The sequence below is a fragment of the Mycteria americana genome, chromosome 5, assembly GCF_035582795.1.
Source record: "Mycteria americana isolate JAX WOST 10 ecotype Jacksonville Zoo and Gardens chromosome 5, USCA_MyAme_1.0, whole genome shotgun sequence".
In the NCBI taxonomy this organism is placed as follows: Eukaryota; Metazoa; Chordata; class Aves; order Ciconiiformes; family Ciconiidae; genus Mycteria; species Mycteria americana.
The window spans coordinates 175,255-193,851 of record NC_134369.1 but is presented as its reverse complement, the minus strand read 5'-3'; the positions used below and the strand labels follow the sequence as shown (position 1 = coordinate 193,851).

Below are 18,597 nucleotides of genomic sequence, written 5' to 3'. Positions count from 1 at the left end.
AGCAAGCTTTTAAAGTAGCAGTTGTTAAGAGGCAAAAGCAGAACAAAAACTTCTTGTCTCAGGCCTTACTTAGGCCTTTTAAGTCAGTAATACTTACTCAACTTGGGAAAAGGCATCAGGACTACAGCTTCCCCCAAAAGAAAGGAACTTGGCAATAAAGTACATACCGAGGTACTACACGCTAAGTTAATCACCACTGGGAGTAGGAGGTAATTTACAGACTGCTTAAATCCGTATTGTTCTTGGACGGAGGGGTTTGTAACATGAAACAAAAGGAAGCGTATTTTAGTTACGAAGACAACAAACACAGAACTACAGAAAAGGGAAGGCAGAGAAGTTTATTCCAGCAATACTGCTGCACCTCACTTTAGCACAAAGTGTTCATAAAAGACAACCACCCCCAAAAGTACATAAAAACACGTCCACTAAACGGTAATCCTGGAAAAACCCCTTTGATGGAGTAAACGCTCCCTCTACTGCGGATGAGGAGGAGGGGTTGTGGAGAAAGAGGGCAAAAGGAGAAAGATGATTTCAGTAATGCTGCCTTGGGCTGCTGCAGGGGCAGGGGAGAGAGGCTTTACCGGGGAAGGTCATGCCCTCCTAAGGCCAATACCACTAGGTAATACCACGCATTGGTCAGGCACCTCTCTAGCATGTTTTCATAAAGGAGCTGCTGCTACCCCCTTTCCCGGCAAATAGCCTCCGCTCCTGTAACATGCAACCAGCACCACATCCTCCCGCAACAGTTTGATGCCGAGACTGATAAATCAACCACTGCGGAGCCTTTGTCCTCCCTTTACGAGAGCAGGATGGGAGCTCTCACGGTCAGTGCCACTAATGTTAGCGCATAGGGAAATCTTGACTCCAAGCACCAAAGGGTTACACAGCAAAAGGCCACTTACTCCTCCGAACAAGCGTCAAAAAGCTGCTCTCCCCTCTGCCCACCCACCCCCCTTCAACATAATTCAGTACAGAGTCAGTGGTCTGAGTGCCGCTAGCATCAGTAGCAGTAGAAATTACTCTTCCAGGGGTAGTGCAAGGTCCTCTATGTTAGGATGTCGTGAGCTTGGTGCTCCACCAACATCTCCATGCTCCTCACATCTGTGCACCAGAACTCCAGGCGGTCCTTCATCCCTTTGATCTGCAAGGCAAGCCCCCAATAACTTTAACGCCTCAACTACTGGAAATACCGATATTCACCTTTAAGGACAAACACTTGAGATCCCAAACAACTTCTCAGACCCCCATACATCTAGCAAAGATAACATCTTTGGTAACATCTTTTACCACCAAAATGGCAATGTTTAAAGTTAAATTGAAATGCACAAAAGAAATTGTTTGCAGCTAGTATTCCATGTACGGATTGGTTTTTTAAAGGTAAAGGCACCCTATACAGTCTCCTAAAACGTTACGAGGATGAACTTGAGAAGCTCAGCACCTTTGTCTTTATCACTCTGAACTTCTCTCTTCCCAAGACAAGTGTGCCACCTACAACCCAGAAACTCCAAGATTGTTTCATGCGTTCAGGCCTGAAGCAGCCACACAGATGACTGCATCCTTCTGGAAAACACAGTCATAGCATTTGGGTTTTATGGTGGTTTGCGTGGCTTTCGGAAGAGAGGTGTCGCTAATATCCTATTCTATCTCCTGACAGGTTTCTAACTACTAACTGCAAAACACAGATACAAAATGCACCATATACCCAAGGCAAACGCTGAAGGCGGCAATGTAAAAAGGAATGAGGAAAAGCCAATATACTTCCTCGTTCCCTGAGCATCTTCAAGGAGCACTAAGGAGACAAACCCTCAGGCAGCGACGCTTCACAGTTCTTACTTTAATCTCCAGGTCACCTCCCACAACAAAACACGATAGTACTGCCTGAATATTCAAGCTGGTCATTACCTGTTGTAAATCCAACACGCGTGGTTGTACCCATGTCATGTGCACCCTCTTATCGACTTCATCAATACTGCCCTTTACCAAGCCTACCGAGAGAGCCTTCATCACCAGCAGTTCCACCTGAAAATAAAAAAAAAAAATAATTTGAGGAAACAATTGAGAATCACCCCTTTTCCCTGAGGTGAATAAAGCCTTTAAACAGCACTAGCTTTCGGAAGACTGTTTACTACACACAACAAAATCAAGAGCAGCTGCAGCCTCTCTCACACCCATCCTCTTTTAGGTTATAATACTGACTTGAGACTCAACATCTAAATATACAGGAGGGATTTCTTTCCCCTAAGAGCTGATTTATTTTCTTTTCTCTGAAATCCCAGGAAGAACAAGGTAATTGGAAAAAGTCACCATGGATTCACCACGGTAAGATGTGCTCGACTGATACGCCTGCCTTTTTAAATGAAGTAACTTGCTCAGTGGTTGAAGAGAGCGCTGTAGGTGCCCGGTACCTTTCTTTTAGCGAAGTGCTCAACAAGACCTTCTACCACATCCTTGTTGACAAGCTGGTAAGCTACAGAGCAGGTAGAACCACAAGATCAATGGAAAATCTGCTAAACTACCAATCTCAAACAGTAGTGGTTAGAGGCATGAAGTTGAACAGGCAGCTGGTCACGAGTAGTGCTCCTGAGGGGTTGATACTGGGTCTGATTAATTATCTTTAAGCTAGCTGGATGACAATTTCACAGATGACACCAAACTGGTAGGGAGAGGTAGATGTGCCAGAAATAAGAGCTACCATGACGAGAGACCTCGATAGATTGGGCTAACATGAGCCACATGAAGTGCAGTGAAGATAAGCACAGACTCCTGCACCCGAGCCCAAACTATCCCAAGCAACAGCACAGCCGGAGGTCTGGCTGGCTGCGGCACACTCCGAATGTACTCAGCAGAGTATACTCCGATGGCAAGGAGCAGAGCCTGGGGGGGACAGCAAACTCTGCAAGAGCCGGGGTGTGCCCCTGTAGCAACAAAGGGGAACTGCGTCCTGCTCTGCATCGGCAGGACACAGCCAGCAGACCGAAGGATGTGATTATTCCACTCAGCACTTGTCGGAGCATACCTGCAAGACCGCGTCCAGTTTCGCATCACCCCCTTTCAGTTTAAGGGGGGCACTGAAGACTGGAGACAGTCTAGCAAAGGGCCACCAAGATTAGGAGGCTGAGAACTTGACGTTAGGAAGAAATTTTATTCGTTCAGCCTAGGTAAGAGGCGGCTTGGGGATACCTCATCACAGTCTTCCCGTACCTAAAAGGCAGTAACGCGGAAGATAAGAGATACTATTTTCACAAGGATGCACGGTGAAAGGACAAGAGGCCACAGGCAGGAGTTGCTTCAGCGGGGATTCCATCTGGATAACAGAAGAAAATTCTTCACCATGAGAAAAATTAAACATCGGTGACGTTTCCCCTCACTGGGAATACTCAAGACAGCTTGGCAGGGCCCAGCATAACCTAATCCAAAGGCCTGCTTTCAAGAGCATGGGGGAACAGATTACCTACAGAGCTCTCTTCCAACTTCAGACTATGACTAAGAATCTTCAAAAATTTATTTACCAAGAGACAGGAGCACCAAGCGGTTAATTCCTTCTCAACAAAGAAAAATGCACAAGATCAGGGGAGAACATTTCTACTTAGAGTTCACCTACGGGAGTAGGTCTATCCAGACACTTTTAGATCTTCAGAACTTAGACATTAAGTTTATCTAAACCTGAACTCACCTCATTCACAGTGACTTTGGCACTCTTAGCAATCTCTTCAAAAGTGAGCTGTCTGTGATTGGCTGGTCGGGTGAAAGTCATCTGAATTCAAGTAAGCAAAACAAAAAATAAATCCCCCACAGTTTTAGTTTTTCCCAACGGTGTGCACAGCTTCCCTCATACTGCCCTGCTGAGCTCTCAATCTGCAGCAGCAACTGCATTTCTCATGTTGAATCAAAATACTTCAAAGAAAAATGCATTTACGTCAGCAGAAAGGAGTAGTACCGCTCCCTCCTCCACACGCACCCTGCTGCTCCAAGCAGCAGCTTTCCTAGGCAACAACATAATCTCCAAATAAAGCAGATCAATCTATGTTGAAACATCTCAGTGCATATAAAATCCCTAAGATAACACAGCACCTATAGGTGGTAAAACTCATTCACAGTAAAACACTAAAAGTGGCATACATGTACACATTAACATACACACATACTGGTACGCGGGTGTGTATAAACATACGTTACGCTCCAGATAACTCAATATTTAAGTGTTTGAAAAGGATCCAGGGCCACAGAGGTTTGTACACCAGTATTATTTGGTAACAACAGAGCCAAAGCCCTCAAGTGACAGGAAAGAAACTGTTTAAACATCTAGAGTTACCTATCAGGGAAAGGATTTTCAGTCCTTAGGAAACCAAGATTCTAAGGGTGTTTTAGAAGTCTCTGTTATACTAGAACATACTTTAAGAGTTACCATATCAGATACCATCCTCAAGATGCAAAGCTTGCTCTGTTCTTCCCCACCTCCAATTCCTGCCTGAAAGAGCACGCCCTTGAAATCGCAAACTAGTAGTACACCACAAGGCCTTTTCCCTAGCAGTACTTGCCTTTTGTCACCACCTAGAGGCAAAATTTGCAGTCAACTATCTATACCCACGAGTTTCAGTAAGACGAGTGAATGAGTGCACCCAGCAGAGAACAGAATATTTAACAGCGCTACCCCCACCACAAGGTGGTTGGAGCAGTCCCTTCAGGTTTCCCACATTTGGCACATCCCAGTTCTCAGCTCACCTCCATAAGACATAGCAGTTGGATCTTCTGCAGCAGAAGCGCTTCATTTGCAGCCAGATCTGGCTGTAAGAGGATAAAATGGAACAAATAAGTTCATCGCTACTTTCCCCCCCCCCAGGGGAGAACAGCATGCTACACGAGAGTTAGCTGCACAGGGACCCACCACCCTCCTTTGCGAGGGAGGAGGCCGTTACAACCCACCCGCTACCTGGTAATGGTTCCATAAAACGAATCATAAGAACTGCACAATTACACGCAGCGCTTGGCAAGGCAGGCAACCTTTTATCAAAGGCCGCAGCCTTGCACAAGCGGATGTACAAGTCGACCTGTACATTACTATTATGTCAATAATGTCTGGTAGAGCCAGTGTAGTCAATATCCAGCACCACTGTTTTCCTCAAACTTCCTAGAACACAAGGGAAAACGACTATTTTACATTGGAAGCTGTTTAATACTGGGAGTGAACGGCATTATGGAAATGAAATCAGAGATTATCTGCCTGTGCAGCACTGCATGACGTTTTTGTTTGCTTTCCCCTTGCATCACAAGAGATTCCTCTTTACTTCTTTCAGTCAACCGGAAAGAGGGAAGCCGAAAGAAAACTAATGATATGGATCAAGATGAAAGAAACGTTACTGCCAAAACAAACATGATAAAATTATACCAATGCACCAGAGTCAGGAATTCTTAAGATAAAGGTTCACAGAATCTAAGCATCCTCTGTAAATATTGAGCCTAGGCCTTAAGCAATATAGCAACTCATTCACTCACCTGCTGACCCCACGCTGACTTCAAAGCCTGAAACGTCTCTACATTTCCACTGTTGAAGGCATAAAGCGTGTCAATCAGCCACTGCCGATCAGTGTTTCTCAGGGACTCCAGAATGGGGTGCATGAGCTGCAGAAACCAGGCAGGACAGCGTTAATAGGGTAACATCAATTCCTGATTCTCAACAAGTGAAGCAATGCGGCATCAACTTACCAGCTCCCCGAAGTTATAAACACCTTCCCCCAAGAGCCCTGCCAGTCCCAGGGTAAAGGCTCTCTCCTGCTGCTCTGATACTGGGGGGAAAAAAAAAACCCAAATAAAAAAACCCCCCAAACCAACAAAAATAGTTTGGATGAAGCAGCAGCCTAAGCCCCATCAACCCCTCCCTCACCCTCCTCTCTGTGCCTGTATTAAATCATTCTCAGCCCTCCTTCTCATCCTCTCCCAAGCCTGAAATTCAGAAGCCGGCAGTAACCACAGCAGTAGCACAAAAGGGCCGCTTGTTGAATCTGTATTGAAGATTTTTGGGAACTAGAACAAGCTACCCCTTCTGGTGGGGACACTTCCCCCCTCCCATCACCTCAACGCAGCTTAGGAGCAGAATCCTACTCAGCCAGTCTTCCTCTTTCCACCTAGATCCTGGCCCAACTACGGCAGATTCAAAATAACAGCAAGAAAACCTGTTCTCTGCCAGTGCATTTATTTAGATTGAAGAAACGAAACAGAGAATGAAGACTGGGACTTTCTATGCTTGGCAAAGGAGTTGTTACCTGGCAGATCTTTAACATCAATGCATCCCAGAAACCGCAGAGCGTCCTTATAGTAAGAGGCATGGTTCCCAATCGTCTGGTAGTACTTGCTGGAGAGATCGTAGAAGCGGCTGTGAACTGAAGTCACCCCAGGGAGATTGTTCAGCATCTCCTCAACCTCCTCAATGGTCTCCTAGAGGAGGGTGAGAACCTGTTTGTTACAGGTGAAGGTACACCTCCTACACCCCCGTGCTCTCAGCCTTCTAGTTCACCACCGTCAGGGTTACAGCATCCTTGCGCGGCCCAGAAGTAACGTCCACTCAGTAGTACAGCAGATGAGACCGCAGCCAAAGCCACTACCACACTATTAGAAATAAAGCAACGGCACTCTTCCTTTACATAGTAGTTAGGTAAAAAAAAACAAGCCCAAAACCTGCAAAAAACAACCCTGCAGCTATACTTATAGACATACATATACACACGTGCTTTATATATACTTATACCCATCAAACTTTGTACTTGCTCCAAGAGACTTAAAGCTGCACTGCATGAAAAAAACTTAGCTCTAAGTTAGCTCATCTTAGCTCTAAGAGATGGTTCTAAAAAAAGCCAAGAGATGAAATAAACAACCTGCTTAGCACAGGAAATGATAGGCTAATTCAGTCACCATTAGCGGCTCGCCAGCAAGCAGCATATATACTGTTGAATTCATGAGACCCTCTAGGCTGCAAACTGGAATATGTCAAGATATTTTTTTCCCCCCTCTCTTCTGAGCTGTGCACACCAGCTGCAGTGATCAGCTGCAGGCCACCAATAAGTAGCAGCACCTCAAAGGCTAGGCGCATCAGAATCTCACTGAAGCTTCAGAGATTTGGCCGTAAGTACTATACACGCGTTTTTATGGCCTACAAGATGCAAAGCAGAACCGCAGGTCTTCCTGGAAATCCCAGGAGCTACAAATCTATCACCTTCTCATTCAAAACTGAAGCAGAGACACAGGCACATCCATGCTGTATGTAGTAAACGCTGAAGTGCGTCACAGTGCTCCAAAATATCCCAACGCTTGAACTACTCGAGTCATTGCCTCACCTTGGTGACCTGCAGGTCTCCAATGTTCAGCTTGAGTGCCCCGATGGCTGTTTTACACAAAATGACAGCTTCATCACTGCTTTTTACCTGCAGTTACACAAAGATGCATGTTTAGGGAGCGTTACCCTTGCAGCCAGGTAGGTTCTTGAAACCGAGACAGTGTTGGCTGCATTTCATTTGTTAACACGTTCCTGCATTAAAACACATAGCTGTTTACTGAGAAAAAGGAGCAGGTATTCTCCAGCAAAGGTTTCAACATACACATATCTGCCCCTTCAGCTATCCCATACACGCTCATATGCAAAATGATTCCTGTAGGTGGACTACCAGAAAAAGCAATTTCAAAAATACCTTTTCTCGAGTCTTTTCCAGAAAAGTAAGGGCCACATTGGGATCTGAAGTAGAGAGAAAAAAAAAAAAAAAAAAGAAGCAGCAATATCAGGAATTCCCGTGGAACTAAATCTCAACCCAGAAATAAATCCTTTTACTGGATTCATGAAGACTAGAATATATTTTTTCTATAGCGTACCATTCAACCTTCAAAAATTGCTACTATCATAGGCTGGGCTTTCTGCTCATCAGCCACTTCTCTAGCGAAGCTGTACATTTGCTACTCTATGTAGCAGCAATTATTTAAGCTCTTCCAGTTAGTGCTTTCCCTTTTCAACACACCAGAAAGACAAGAGCTTAACATTGAAGATTTAGCTGTTACTCTTAACTAGTCAAATTTCACAGGCATCAGTCGCTAAAAATACCGTAAGTAACAGGTAAGGACACCTACCTGTCATCTGTCTGACTACATGAAGAATGATCTCTACCAGGGACAAGGGGTTCACCCTAGAACAAAGAACTCCTTGTCAGAACAGCCTTAGTCAACAGTAGGTTACCTGAAAACTTCCAGGCAAACAAACTCACCTGTGTTCAAACTCGCTGATGAAGTTCTCGTACAGCTGTAGGCACAAAGATATCGACAGTCAGGGCAAAGGGGTATTTCATTTCAGCTACGACACTCCCTTTTCAGTGTAGCCCAATTCCTTTCTCCAGCAAAGTAGCGGGCATCCACTACACTGTACAGAATCCAGGAGCCAGAAATTGCTCATTTTAGACAACTCTATTTCTGCAGTCTCCTTCCAACCGCAAGGAGCGACTGAAGAAACTCACAGGCTAGCAGGTACTACAACACAGCACCTCCCCGCTGTGGGCTGGCCTGGTGCACGCCTTCAGTTATCGCTGCGCAATAAGCACAGGCCTAAAGCTCTCAAATTCCTCTTTGCGCACATTCGGAAAAGAGACTAGAAACCCACGGCTCTTTGTCATGGAAATAACTATCTCCTGGGAACTGAATTTTAACCTAAAAACACAAAGGAGAGCGAAAATACACGATTACTTGTAGCATGCAGAGAGTACGCGACTCTGGACTGAGTATGCCGTTATCTTCATAAATGGAAGAAGTTCCCAGAGGGGGTGAGATAACCTACTGGATGCTCTGAAGCGTGTGTGACCACCTGACAATCCAGCCTACACTTGCCGTTGGAAACCCCTTGGTACAAGAGGGAAAGAAAAAGGCTCCCCCTGCACCCCCCCCCCCAAACCTTAAGTGAATGAAATTAAAGAATCATGTTGAAGCTTCTAAAATTGACACATTTAATTTTAGCAGAGTTTTCACACACCAGCCAAATCCTGCAGACTCCCACCTAGCGCATAAACCCCGGAAAGCTGAATTCACCTAGTTTAATGGTTCTCCAGAGACAAGCCACAGGCTGCTTATTTCTCACTAGTACAAAAACACCGTCACTCGTCTTCGCTACGGAAAGACAAAACACTTGGGAACAAGCAAGCTCTTCACCTTGATGAGTCCATCTCCTTGGGCGAAGCAAGGGTCCTGAACAAAGTCCAAAACTTGCAGAGTCAGCTGGTGCCAGAGTCTTAAGAAACAAGAAGGTCACCCAGTGAGTTCACGCCTTACGCCAGCTCCTCGGCTCCGGCCGCATCCTCGGTTCCACACGCCAAGTCTGCCGAGCCCGCCCGCCTCCGCGGCTGCCGGGACAGACCGGCACCGAACACCGGCGGCAGAGACCCCCTCGGAGCACTGACACAAAGACACGCCACGGAAAATAACACGGGAACCGGCCCCCGGCTTTTCCACGGCTGCGTACGCGCTGGTTAAGCGGCTCCTAAGCGCCAGCCCCCGCCCCCGCCCCCCCGGAGGGCTCTCCAGCCCGGCACCTCGCACCGTGAGCTCAGCGCCCCGGGAGAGGGCCGCGGAGCTCCGTGCGACGGGCCAGGACGGCCCACGGCCGGCCCCACGGTGCGGGGGGGGGGGGGGGGTTGGGGGGGGAGACACGGCCCCACAGCAACGCGCCGGGACACCGGCGAGAGGCGGCCGGCAGCCGGGCCGGCCCCGCCAGGGGCAGCGGCCCCCTCCCCGGGGCGGGTGTTACCACAGCGGCGCCCCCCAGCTCACTTCTTGTTGTAGAGCTCCTCCAGGCGGTGCCACACGGCGGCCTGCCCCGGCCCCGAGCTCTGGCTCTGCTGCAGGAAGCCCGGCACGTCCTTCATGGCGGCGGCCGGCGGGAGAGAGGAGGCAGCGACGCCAGCACCCGGCCGCCCCCGCGCTCGCGGCCGCCGGAAATGCACACTCACTTCCGGCGCCGCGCGGGGCGCGCCGGGTACCGTAGGGCCCCGCGGCGATCGCCCTCCCCACCCCGCCGTAGCCATGGCAACGCCTGGCCGCGGCCTCCCCGCCCCCTCCCCAGGCAAACGCCCCCAAAATCCCCGAGGCGACCCAAAGCGGAGCGGGGGGGGCGGGGGCCCGGCCGGGTCGCCGCCCGAGAGGGCGGGCGCGCCTACTCGGGACATTGCGGTAGCGCCGCCGCGGGGGCCCGGCGGGGAGCGCGGCCGCCGTCCCGGCCATGGAGCGGGGGGCGCGGCGCGGCGCGGCGGCGGGCGGCGGGCTCCTGGCGGCGGGTGAGGCCCGGCGGGCCGGGCGTGGGGAGGGGCCCCGCGGGGGACCCCAGCGTCAGGCGCGCGTCGCTGCCCGCCGGCCCGCCCTCACCGGCCGGCCGCCGGCTCTGTGCTCTCTTGCAGCATGGAGGGGCCTGTGGGAGCGCGGCCCCAGGGACGGCGGCGGCGGCGGCCCGGGCGGCCTGGCCCGGCTCTCCCTTTGCTCAGGGGACAGCGAGGGGACGGCCGGCTCCGCAGCACGGAGGTAGGGCTGGCCGCTCGGCGCGCCCCTCGCCCCGCAGCCGGTGCCCGAGGCCCGCCGGGCCCCTGCAGCGGGGTGCCGAAGGGAAGGAACGGCCGCTGCCACGGGGAACGCACGGGCTGGAGGACACCCCCTCTCCTGTCTAAACGGGCAGATGGGTCGCCACCTCCGTAAGCCAGAGCTGGCCTGGGAGCCCGCAGAGCGGGAGATCTCCCGGAGCAGTGTCCGCGGTTGCCAGGCGGCGCGTTTAGCTCCCCGGGAGCCCGGGGCGGGGCGGCAGAGCCGCGTCCTTGTGGAGGCAGCGACGACCACGCTGAGGCCGCGGTCGACGCTCCCAGCTCGGTAACTGCTGTTGCGCATTGCCAAGATCCAGCGGCTCTCTCTTGGCTTGTCGCGTTCCCCCGCCTTCTCCGGACTCTCGGTAACGTCCCGCACCAGCAAGCGCTAATTGTCTGGGAGAAGCTGTTCCTAGAGATGATAACGAGCGTGCTCTGCCCCGTCCGTACTTAGTGCTCACCTGTGATTCCTTTAGGCGTTTGCGTTCACGCGTGGAGCGCTCTCAAGGCAGAGCCCTTGGGGGAAACGGAGAACTGAAAACGTCTGTGCTAACCTGGGCAGTGTTGTCCCAGGGTGACCCCGTTAGGAACGTCTTGAAACTCGGGACATAGAGAAGAGCCTTCCTTATCCCAAGAGCAGTGTAAATCGACTATGAGACTTGTGAGTCCCACTGCCACTGTTCCCACAGCCCTGTGTCCACAAAAAGCCCCCTCTCGTAGGGGTACCAGTGATTTGGTATTTGTAGATCTGCCTAAGAAAGTGCGATGGAAGGTATCTGCTCCTGGGTATGGATTAGACCGACGGTTACGCTTTCTCTTGGTTAAGTACTAGCACACGGTCCTGCTGACTGAAGAGCTTTCTGCAAAATTCTTGGGGTGGTTTTCTCCCCCTGAGCAGTTTTCAGCTGAAGTCGCTGTCAGTACGCTACCTGCTGTGCTTTCTCTCTCTGCCGAGCAGGATCCAAGGGACCAGGCCCTTCTCTTTGTCTGCTGCTGCCAGAGCCATTTTAGGAATGGGCAGATGGGGAGATGATGGCGGGAAGCAGAAGCTCACCCTGCAGGATGTGGCAGAGCTCATTCGGAAGAAGGAGTGTCGCCGAGTGGTGGTGATGGCTGGCGCTGGGATTAGCACTCCCAGCGGCATCCCGGATTTTAGGTAATGCCTCCATCGTTTCATTTGTCCTTTGTCAGTGCTGGGAGGGACAAGATCTTCAGCTTAGATAATGCTGGTGCCTGCTACTCCTCTTACACCTCCATTTTGTTTATCTGTGCCAGGCTAGACTAGGCACAGGAGTTTCCGTGCTGCTGATCCTCCTTCTCCAGCCAAAGGCAGGCTGGTGTCACCAGTCGGACTTTAGGCCGCTCCTTGGCCCAGGTCTTCAATATGGTTAAGTCATGCCTGTTGCTTGATTCTGCGGCTGCACTCGCTGCACCGCCTTGTCCACCAGAGAAGAGCCAGCGTGGCCGTGGCAGGGGCTCGGGGTGCCCCAGCTGCCTCACAGCGTACCAGCGTGGCCCTTCCCTTCCTCCGACTGCGGGCACACCTCTGCAGCAGGCGGGAGAAGGCGGGGTGGCCGTAGAGCAGGGATGCGAGGCAGGTTCTCCTCCTGCGCAGAGGTAGTTTCAGCTGCTCTCTTGACACACAACGGACAGCACAAAGCAGCCAGAGAGAACCCAAGGACCCGGCTGGCTGCTCGGTCACGTCTTGGCCTGGCTCTGTGGTGGGTGGCATCTCCTCCTGCATTCTGCCAGCCCCGCTCTCCTCTCTTTGCAGGTCCCCAGGGAGTGGCCTCTACAGTAACCTTGAGCAGTACAACATCCCTTACCCAGAAGCCATCTTCGAACTGATGTATTTCTTTGTCAACCCCAAGCCCTTTTTCACTTTGGCGAAGGAGCTCTACCCTGGCAACTACAGGCCCAACTACGCCCACTATTTCCTAAGACTCCTGCACGACAAAGGGCTCCTCCTGCGCCTCTATACCCAGAATATTGATGGGCTGGAGAGAGGTGAGTTTTCTCTTCCCCATCTCTCAGCAGCAGAGCGCCGGGAGGAGATGAGGGTGAGAAGCAGAATAGGAGGCAGGACTGGGGAAATGCCCAGTGACTGTGGAGTTTCTGGTTCAGTCACCTCACGCTGAGCTGGTCCTCTCCCCCGTGCTGTGTTCCAGTTGCTGGGATCCCTCCCGATAGACTGGTGGAAGCCCACGGCACCTTTGCCACTGCCACTTGTACGGTCTGTCGAAGGAACTTCCCAGGAGAGGACTTCAGGGTGAGTGGTCACAGCTGGGCATCGACACATCCATTAATGCAAGGAGGAGAACCTGTTGCAGACCTGTTATTTTGCCCTCAGGGCCAAGAGGTTTTATTGGAGGGGACCAGACGTGGGGCTGGATGTTGCTGCGAGGATGTGTTGTGGTTCTGAGCCTGCTGCGCAGGTATGCGCTGCCCCGTAACGAGTGGTGTTGGCTGCTCTTGCTTCAGGGGGACGTCATGGCAGACAAGGTCCCTCACTGTCCCATCTGCACTGGAGTCATCAAGCCTGACATTGTGTTCTTTGGCGAGGAGCTCCCGCAGCGCTTCTTCCTGCATGTGACAGACTTCCCCATGGCAGACCTGCTTTTCGTCATCGGAACGTCCCTGGAGGTCTGGGACTAAGGGAAGCCCCCACTCACAAGGAGAAAAAGGCACACAGAAAACAGGGCCTGAGGGGGACTCTGGAAGAGAGAGAGGGTTTAGAGGAGAAGGCGAGAAACTGGGTTATCAAGGTAAAATTTGAGGTGGCAGGGTAAGAAATAGGGTGCATGCGCTCCGAGAGACCCTCTGAAAACCTTGTGTGCTCCTGGTAAAGGTGGGCACCTGGAGAGCAAGAGATGAGCTTTGCGGCTACCCGAGGAAAGGCCACCGGATAACTGGTGGCATCCGTAACCTGTTCAAAGCTGGGGTAGCTTAGCCCACGGTGGGAGAACTGTTAAACACAGCGGTTACGAGCTTAGTATGCAGTGAATTCGTGCCCACGGTGCCCCTCAGCAGGGTGACCATCTCTCTCTGCTCCTTCGGGTTGCCTTCCTTTAGGTGGAGCCCTTTGCCAGCCTGGCAGGAGCTGTTCGCAGCTCCGTTCCCCGAGTCCTGATCAACCGAGATCTCGTAGGACCCTTCGCCTGGCAGCAACGCTACAATGACGTAGCCCAGCTGGGGGACGTGGTCAGTGGGGTCGAGAAGCTGGTGGAGCTGCTGGACTGGAATGAAGACATGCAAACTCTAATTCAGAAGGAAAAAGCAAAGGTGGGAAGGGGCTCAGAGCCCCGTCTCCCTCCCTCGGCCTCTTCGTTCCTTGTGCGGGAGTTATTCGGGGGGGAGCAGGTTTGTGCTTGCTGGGGTTAGACTCGCACCACAGACACGGCCGTGCTTGCAGTCTGCATTCAGGGAAAAGGACCGCAGAAAAGTGCAAAAAGGTGGCAAACCTCAGTGCTCTTTCACACGGGAGGTGCCACAGAGCAGGGAGTGTGCTGCGTTGCTGAACTTTTCAGTGGTACAGAAGGGGAGGATGTGGATCTGCCAACCTCAGCTGAAATAGGAAGAATATGGAAAAGCCCAGGCTTTGGGTTGAATGAGAGTGCTTTAGTGCTTCTTCAGGCAGTGACCCACTCAATTACTGAAAAGCTTTCTGTTGATTTCATCTATTTTTTTGATTTGTTCCCAAACACACTGAAAAAGCCCTATAGATGAAGGTACAGTTTCCTGGAGCTGGAAGTGACCAACCAGAAAATCCCCTCTGTCATCTGTATCAAATTAATCCAGTACAATCTTGTAAGTCAGCAGAGGACTCGCCTTTGCACTTAAGCAACACAAAACATGGGCATTCTCTTCTCCAGGCAATGCTTCCCTCCGATGCGTGTGAGGAGACTGGAAAACTCCACTGAGCGTGCAGACATGCAGCGGGGCACGCGCTCGGTGCTGAAGCTGCTGTTCAGGCATTGGTTTTTACACTGCCCGTTCCCTGGCTGAGAGCCTGAGCCTGTGATGCTGTTAATGGCACATTAACATGAATAATTGCTGGACTAAACCAAGGAGCCGAGCCACGCATCACCTGAGTGGAGCTTTCCTCTTTCTGTACATTCACTTAATTGCATTGGTTTCATTTCTAGTGGTTTTTCTGGTCATTGTGAGAAATAAGGAGTAGTGGTAATGAAAGGGAGGCTTTAATTGTGCTGCGTCTGACTCTGAACAAGGTGCTGCCGTGGCCAGGCACGCAACAAGCAGCAGGCAGGAGAGAGGGTACTTGCTCCACCTGACAGCGTTGAATTGTTAACTAAAGACTCCCCCCGCTGATAATTTATTTCCCTGTGCCGTTCTTCTTAAATCTGTAATCTTCTGAGATCTTCAGAAGTGAGAAAGTGTAGGAGAGCAAGTTCTTAATTACTTTGAGTTTAGTGCTAATGTTAATTATTACATTACTTTAGACCCGCTGGGAAGATTTTTCCACATTTCGCATCAAACGCTTTTTAAACTTTTTTATTTAAGCAGAAGTTGTAACTTGTGGGCTGGGCCAACTCTTCCACTTGTGTAAATGGGCACAGCTCCATGGCCTGCAGTAGGGCTCTGCCAACTCGCCGTAGTAAGAAGCCAGTTGTATTTTTAACAGATACACTGTCTGTACATGACTTCTTCGACCCAAGAGAAAATCTGGCTTCAAGATTCCGATTTTAACATTCAGGTTGTTCTCATTTTCATCAGATTATGGGGTAGAAGTGAATAGGAATTATTAGTCCTTTGGTCAGGTTTTTGATTTTTCACTACAAGCCATTTTGCATTTGTACGAGATCAACCGGCCCTTGGTTTAATGCTTGTGCTGCTCTAAATCACTGACGGATAAAGCCGAGACAAGTGTGGTAAAGCATGAAAAACAGATTCCTCCTTGCTCTGGGGTTTTGGTGCTAGGAAGCATGCTGGCTGAGCTAACAGGGGCTGGAAGCTTTGAAGCACCCTAGCAAACGCTGTGTGGTCTTTCTATTTTTAGCTGGATGCAAAAGACAAATAGGACAGCTGGCTCCCTGCTGCTGGAGAGCGATGTTCACCTTGAAAAGGAGATGTTGTCACGCCCAGCATGGGCAGAGAAAGAGATCATGGCAGGGAGCCGTGGAAGAGGCCGCCCGGCTCTGCAGCAGCACATCCACACAGGACCGGCACACTGGGGAGGAGGGGATGCTCGCGGCTCAATCCAGCCAGCCTGGAAGCAGAGCAGAGCGGCCTTCACCTGCGAAGGAAGGGAGGCTGAAGGGAGCGAAGCCCAAATGCCAAGCTGCAAACTGGTTCTGCACATGAAGGCTTTCCTACCTGAGGCTTCAGAACAGCTGATGTGGCCACTGAGCACTGTTCCCTCCTTGTCCTGCCTCATTTCGGCACCCACTAGGAGAGACTTTCCTCCTCCACGGCTCTGGCTGTCACCCCATCAGCACACCGTTTGACAATGTCCAGCCACGAGAGCTTCACCAGTAAGCGGCCAGGAGCTCATGGGCTCATGCCAGCGTGTCAGACAAGCTGTGCATGTGCAGCTTGCTGTTTGGGTCTCCCTCTTTCTGAGCCGTCCAGCCTGTGAGACCCTCAGAGGGCCTGGTTTTCAAGGATCAGGAGTTCAAAATGCCATGAAAGTCAGGCCTTAAGGCAGGACAGAATCACTTCAGTCTGGAGTGAGTTTTCCAGCTCCCCACACCAGACCGAGCACCTACCAACTCCTTTGAGAGCTCCTCCTCAGATACCCTTCTCTTAGTCATGATCGTTCAGCTGCTGCAGACCTGTTCTGTTTATTCTTCAGATGAAATCTCTGCTAATCAGGGGATGAATGCCGTCATGGGGGGTCTGCCCCCCATTCCTGTTCAGGAACACCAGCTCAAGCTGCTGGAAGAGCTTTGAATCAGTATAGTGTTAATTATTTAATAAAAAGAGTTCTAATTCTTTTGCTGATGTCACCTGAGGGTTTTTCTGTAAACTCCACACCTTCCCTAGTGTTTGAACACATTCTGTCCCCACCATCACCACTCTTTTTCACCTACTTTTTTTTTTTTTCTCCTTCTCCTTTTTAACCTTACACAAGTGCCTTTCCTCCCTGTAAATGCTGTCCCAGGGAGAGGCAGCATCAGTCAGAGCACTGCAGTGATGTCCTGCTCGTTCCCAAGTGTGCCCTGGCAGATGTACTTTGCATATCACAGGTGTAGCAGAGCCTCTTCCCTGCAACAGGGCATGAATTTCATCACCCCAGCACCCAAATTGCACTGTGGGGATTGAAGTCACACCCAGGTGGCCCTGGCTGAGCCATCTGTTTATCACAGCAACTGTTCTAGAGGCAATCCCAATCAGTACCAGCTCTAGAGGAGCACAACAAAATGCAAGGCATTTTATGCCACCAATTTGTTACGGTTAATGCTAAATCGCAGAAAACCCAAGCGAAGGGAATAAAAGCATCTGAGCACACAGCTGTGTCTTACTAACACAACACTGGAACACTCTCACTGACTTCTATGCCTAAAAGCTCTTCCCAGGGCAAAGCTAGAGCCTCAAAACACTGTCTTAGGGCTATCTGTTTATATAATTAGAAGTGTTTGGACCTAATACTCCACTGCTATAAGTCAGACTAGCTCTAGGGACCCCACAGAAGCCTGGCACAGCTGCTGCTAATGCTACAGGAACAGAGAGTTCAGCGCTTGGCGTCCCAGCTGCTTCCTTGAAGAAAGGTTTGAACGAGTTCCTATTCAGAGGAGCAGACTTGTTTATCCAATGCACAATTCAAATATATCTGCGTGTTCCTCCTCGCAGCCAGGACCAGCCCAGCAGCTGTGTTTGAATGCGCAGCCTCAGGAAAAGCAGAAGGGTTGTTCTCTCACTTTGCAGAGCACCAGAAGCCTCGCGGCACGTTGCTTCACGCTGAAAATGGTGGCGATGTATTGGTTTTAAACCGTACCCCGTTTACAAACCCTTACTCCAGAAGCGCTCCGTGCCAAGTTCAGCCCCTGCACCAGGGCTTTTCAAAGCAGGGCCTGTCGGTTGCAAGTCAGGGCTTTAAGCACCATAGAAAATTAGAATACAACAATATCAGAAGCACTGCATTAAAAATACACCCCCCACTTTTTCTTTTGCATGGAAAGCTTTGGAGAGCTTTAACAGCTGGAAAGAGATCAGAGGTCTGCATTTTCACACAGAAGGTCTGCGGTGGGGTTTTTTTGGTAGTTACTTAAAAAAAAAAAAAAGGCGAGAGATGCAGTTGGCCTAACAACTCCAACTGTGATACACTGAAGCTACTCTCATGACAGAAGCCTATCCGTGAACCTTAGTGGGTCAGTTTTACATAAACGTTGTGTACCCCTGGGAGAGCCTGGAACTTTAATCACAACTACTAAAACAAATTCTCAGTCACTGAAGAACTAAACTAAATGAAGCACACCTTCAGCTTTTCACATCATAGAGACCATCTTCAGAGGACAAGCACCAACTCCTAAAAATACACAGGCAGGAACACTTGCAAACCCCCTGCTCGTCCCCGCTGCGCATCTGCAGCCTCCGCGGACCCAGATTTCCTGGATGTCGGATCTGGTGCCCCGCTGCGGAGCCTGGCCAGGCTGTCCTGCCTCCCCACCAGAGCCGCAGCCCCGCTGCCTTGCAGGGAGTCAGAAACCTCAGCAGACCCACACAGCCAGACAGTCATCGAGGCTGGCTCGCGTCCTGCAAAGGCTGAGCAGCAAATCCCTATGGCACAGACGGAAAACAGAGCTGGCGTACACAAGTTTCAACCATTACGGAGCACTTGTAAAGGAGATGAACAGTCCTGTAAACAACTGCGTGTTGCGAGGCCCGAGGGATCGAGCTAAGATTGCTTTGCAATCCTCAAGCTTCAGCGCTTACTTCAACTTTGGGCTGCACCATTCTGTTATAGTTGGTGGTCATGGTGCAGGGAAAGGTTCTGGCTTAGCCGCACTTTAATGCTACAATTTTACTTCCCAAATAAAACTGTAAAGTT

General features: G+C 50.7%; 2 protein-coding genes across 5 annotated transcripts; one reads left to right on the top strand and one right to left on the bottom strand.

The window, feature by feature from the left end:
- Positions 1-313: 313 nt before the first annotated feature.
- Positions 314-9,978, bottom strand: PSMD13 (proteasome 26S subunit, non-ATPase 13). Its single transcript, XM_075501699.1, has 13 exons — positions 9,793-9,978; positions 9,175-9,253; positions 8,244-8,278; positions 8,110-8,165; positions 7,680-7,723; positions 7,329-7,415; positions 6,261-6,432; positions 5,704-5,783; positions 5,494-5,619; positions 4,723-4,785; positions 3,674-3,754; positions 1,903-2,019; positions 314-1,141 (listed from the first exon to the last, which is right to left on the bottom strand). Exons 1-13 carry the CDS (start codon positions 9,885-9,887, stop codon positions 1,046-1,048), a joined length of 1,131 nt encoding a protein of 376 aa, XP_075357814.1. The 5' UTR covers positions 9,888-9,978; the 3' UTR covers positions 314-1,045.
- Positions 9,979-10,112: 134 nt separating this feature from the next.
- Positions 10,113-16,550, top strand: SIRT3 (sirtuin 3). 4 transcript variants are annotated; one of them, XM_075501701.1, is made up of 8 exons: positions 10,115-10,295; positions 10,416-10,536; positions 11,548-11,745; positions 12,364-12,596; positions 12,758-12,858; positions 13,071-13,232; positions 13,662-13,871; positions 15,607-15,776. In XM_075501701.1, exons 1-8 carry the CDS (start codon positions 10,241-10,243, stop codon positions 15,625-15,627), a joined length of 1,101 nt encoding a protein of 366 aa, XP_075357816.1. In that variant the 5' UTR covers positions 10,115-10,240; the 3' UTR covers positions 15,628-15,776. The 4 variants fall into 4 exon arrangements, 3 of the variants coding, with proteins under 3 accessions (XP_075357817.1, XP_075357816.1, XP_075357818.1); XM_075501703.1 differs by having other exon boundaries at positions 10,128-10,191; XR_012775796.1 differs by lacking the exon at positions 15,607-15,776 and having other exon boundaries at positions 10,113-10,295; positions 13,071-13,354; positions 13,662-13,798.
- Positions 16,551-18,597: the final 2,047 nt, after the last annotated feature.

Excerpts from the sequence above, each read along its gene's own strand:
- PSMD13 (XM_075501699.1), bottom strand. The coding sequence starts at position 9,887 with ATGAAGGACGTGCCGGGCTTCCTGCAGCAGAGCCAGAGCTCGGGGCCG. Across the intron at positions 7,416-7,679 it reads TGGAAAAGACTCGAGAAAAG|GTAAAAAGCAGTGATGAAGC; the intron begins GTATTTTTGAAA and ends GTGTAACTGCAG. Across the intron at positions 5,784-6,260 it reads TGATGTTAAAGATCTGCCAG|TATCAGAGCAGCAGGAGAGA; the intron begins GTAACAACTCCT and ends TTTTCCCCCCAG.
- SIRT3 (XM_075501701.1), top strand. The coding sequence starts at position 10,241 with ATGGAGCGGGGGGCGCGGCGCGGCGCGGCGGCGGGCGGCGGGCTCCTG. Across the intron at positions 12,859-13,070 it reads TCCCAGGAGAGGACTTCAGG|GGGGACGTCATGGCAGACAA; the intron begins GTGAGTGGTCAC and ends CTCTTGCTTCAG. Across the intron at positions 13,872-15,606 it reads TTCAGAAGGAAAAAGCAAAG|CTGGATGCAAAAGACAAATA; the intron begins GTGGGAAGGGGC and ends TTCTATTTTTAG.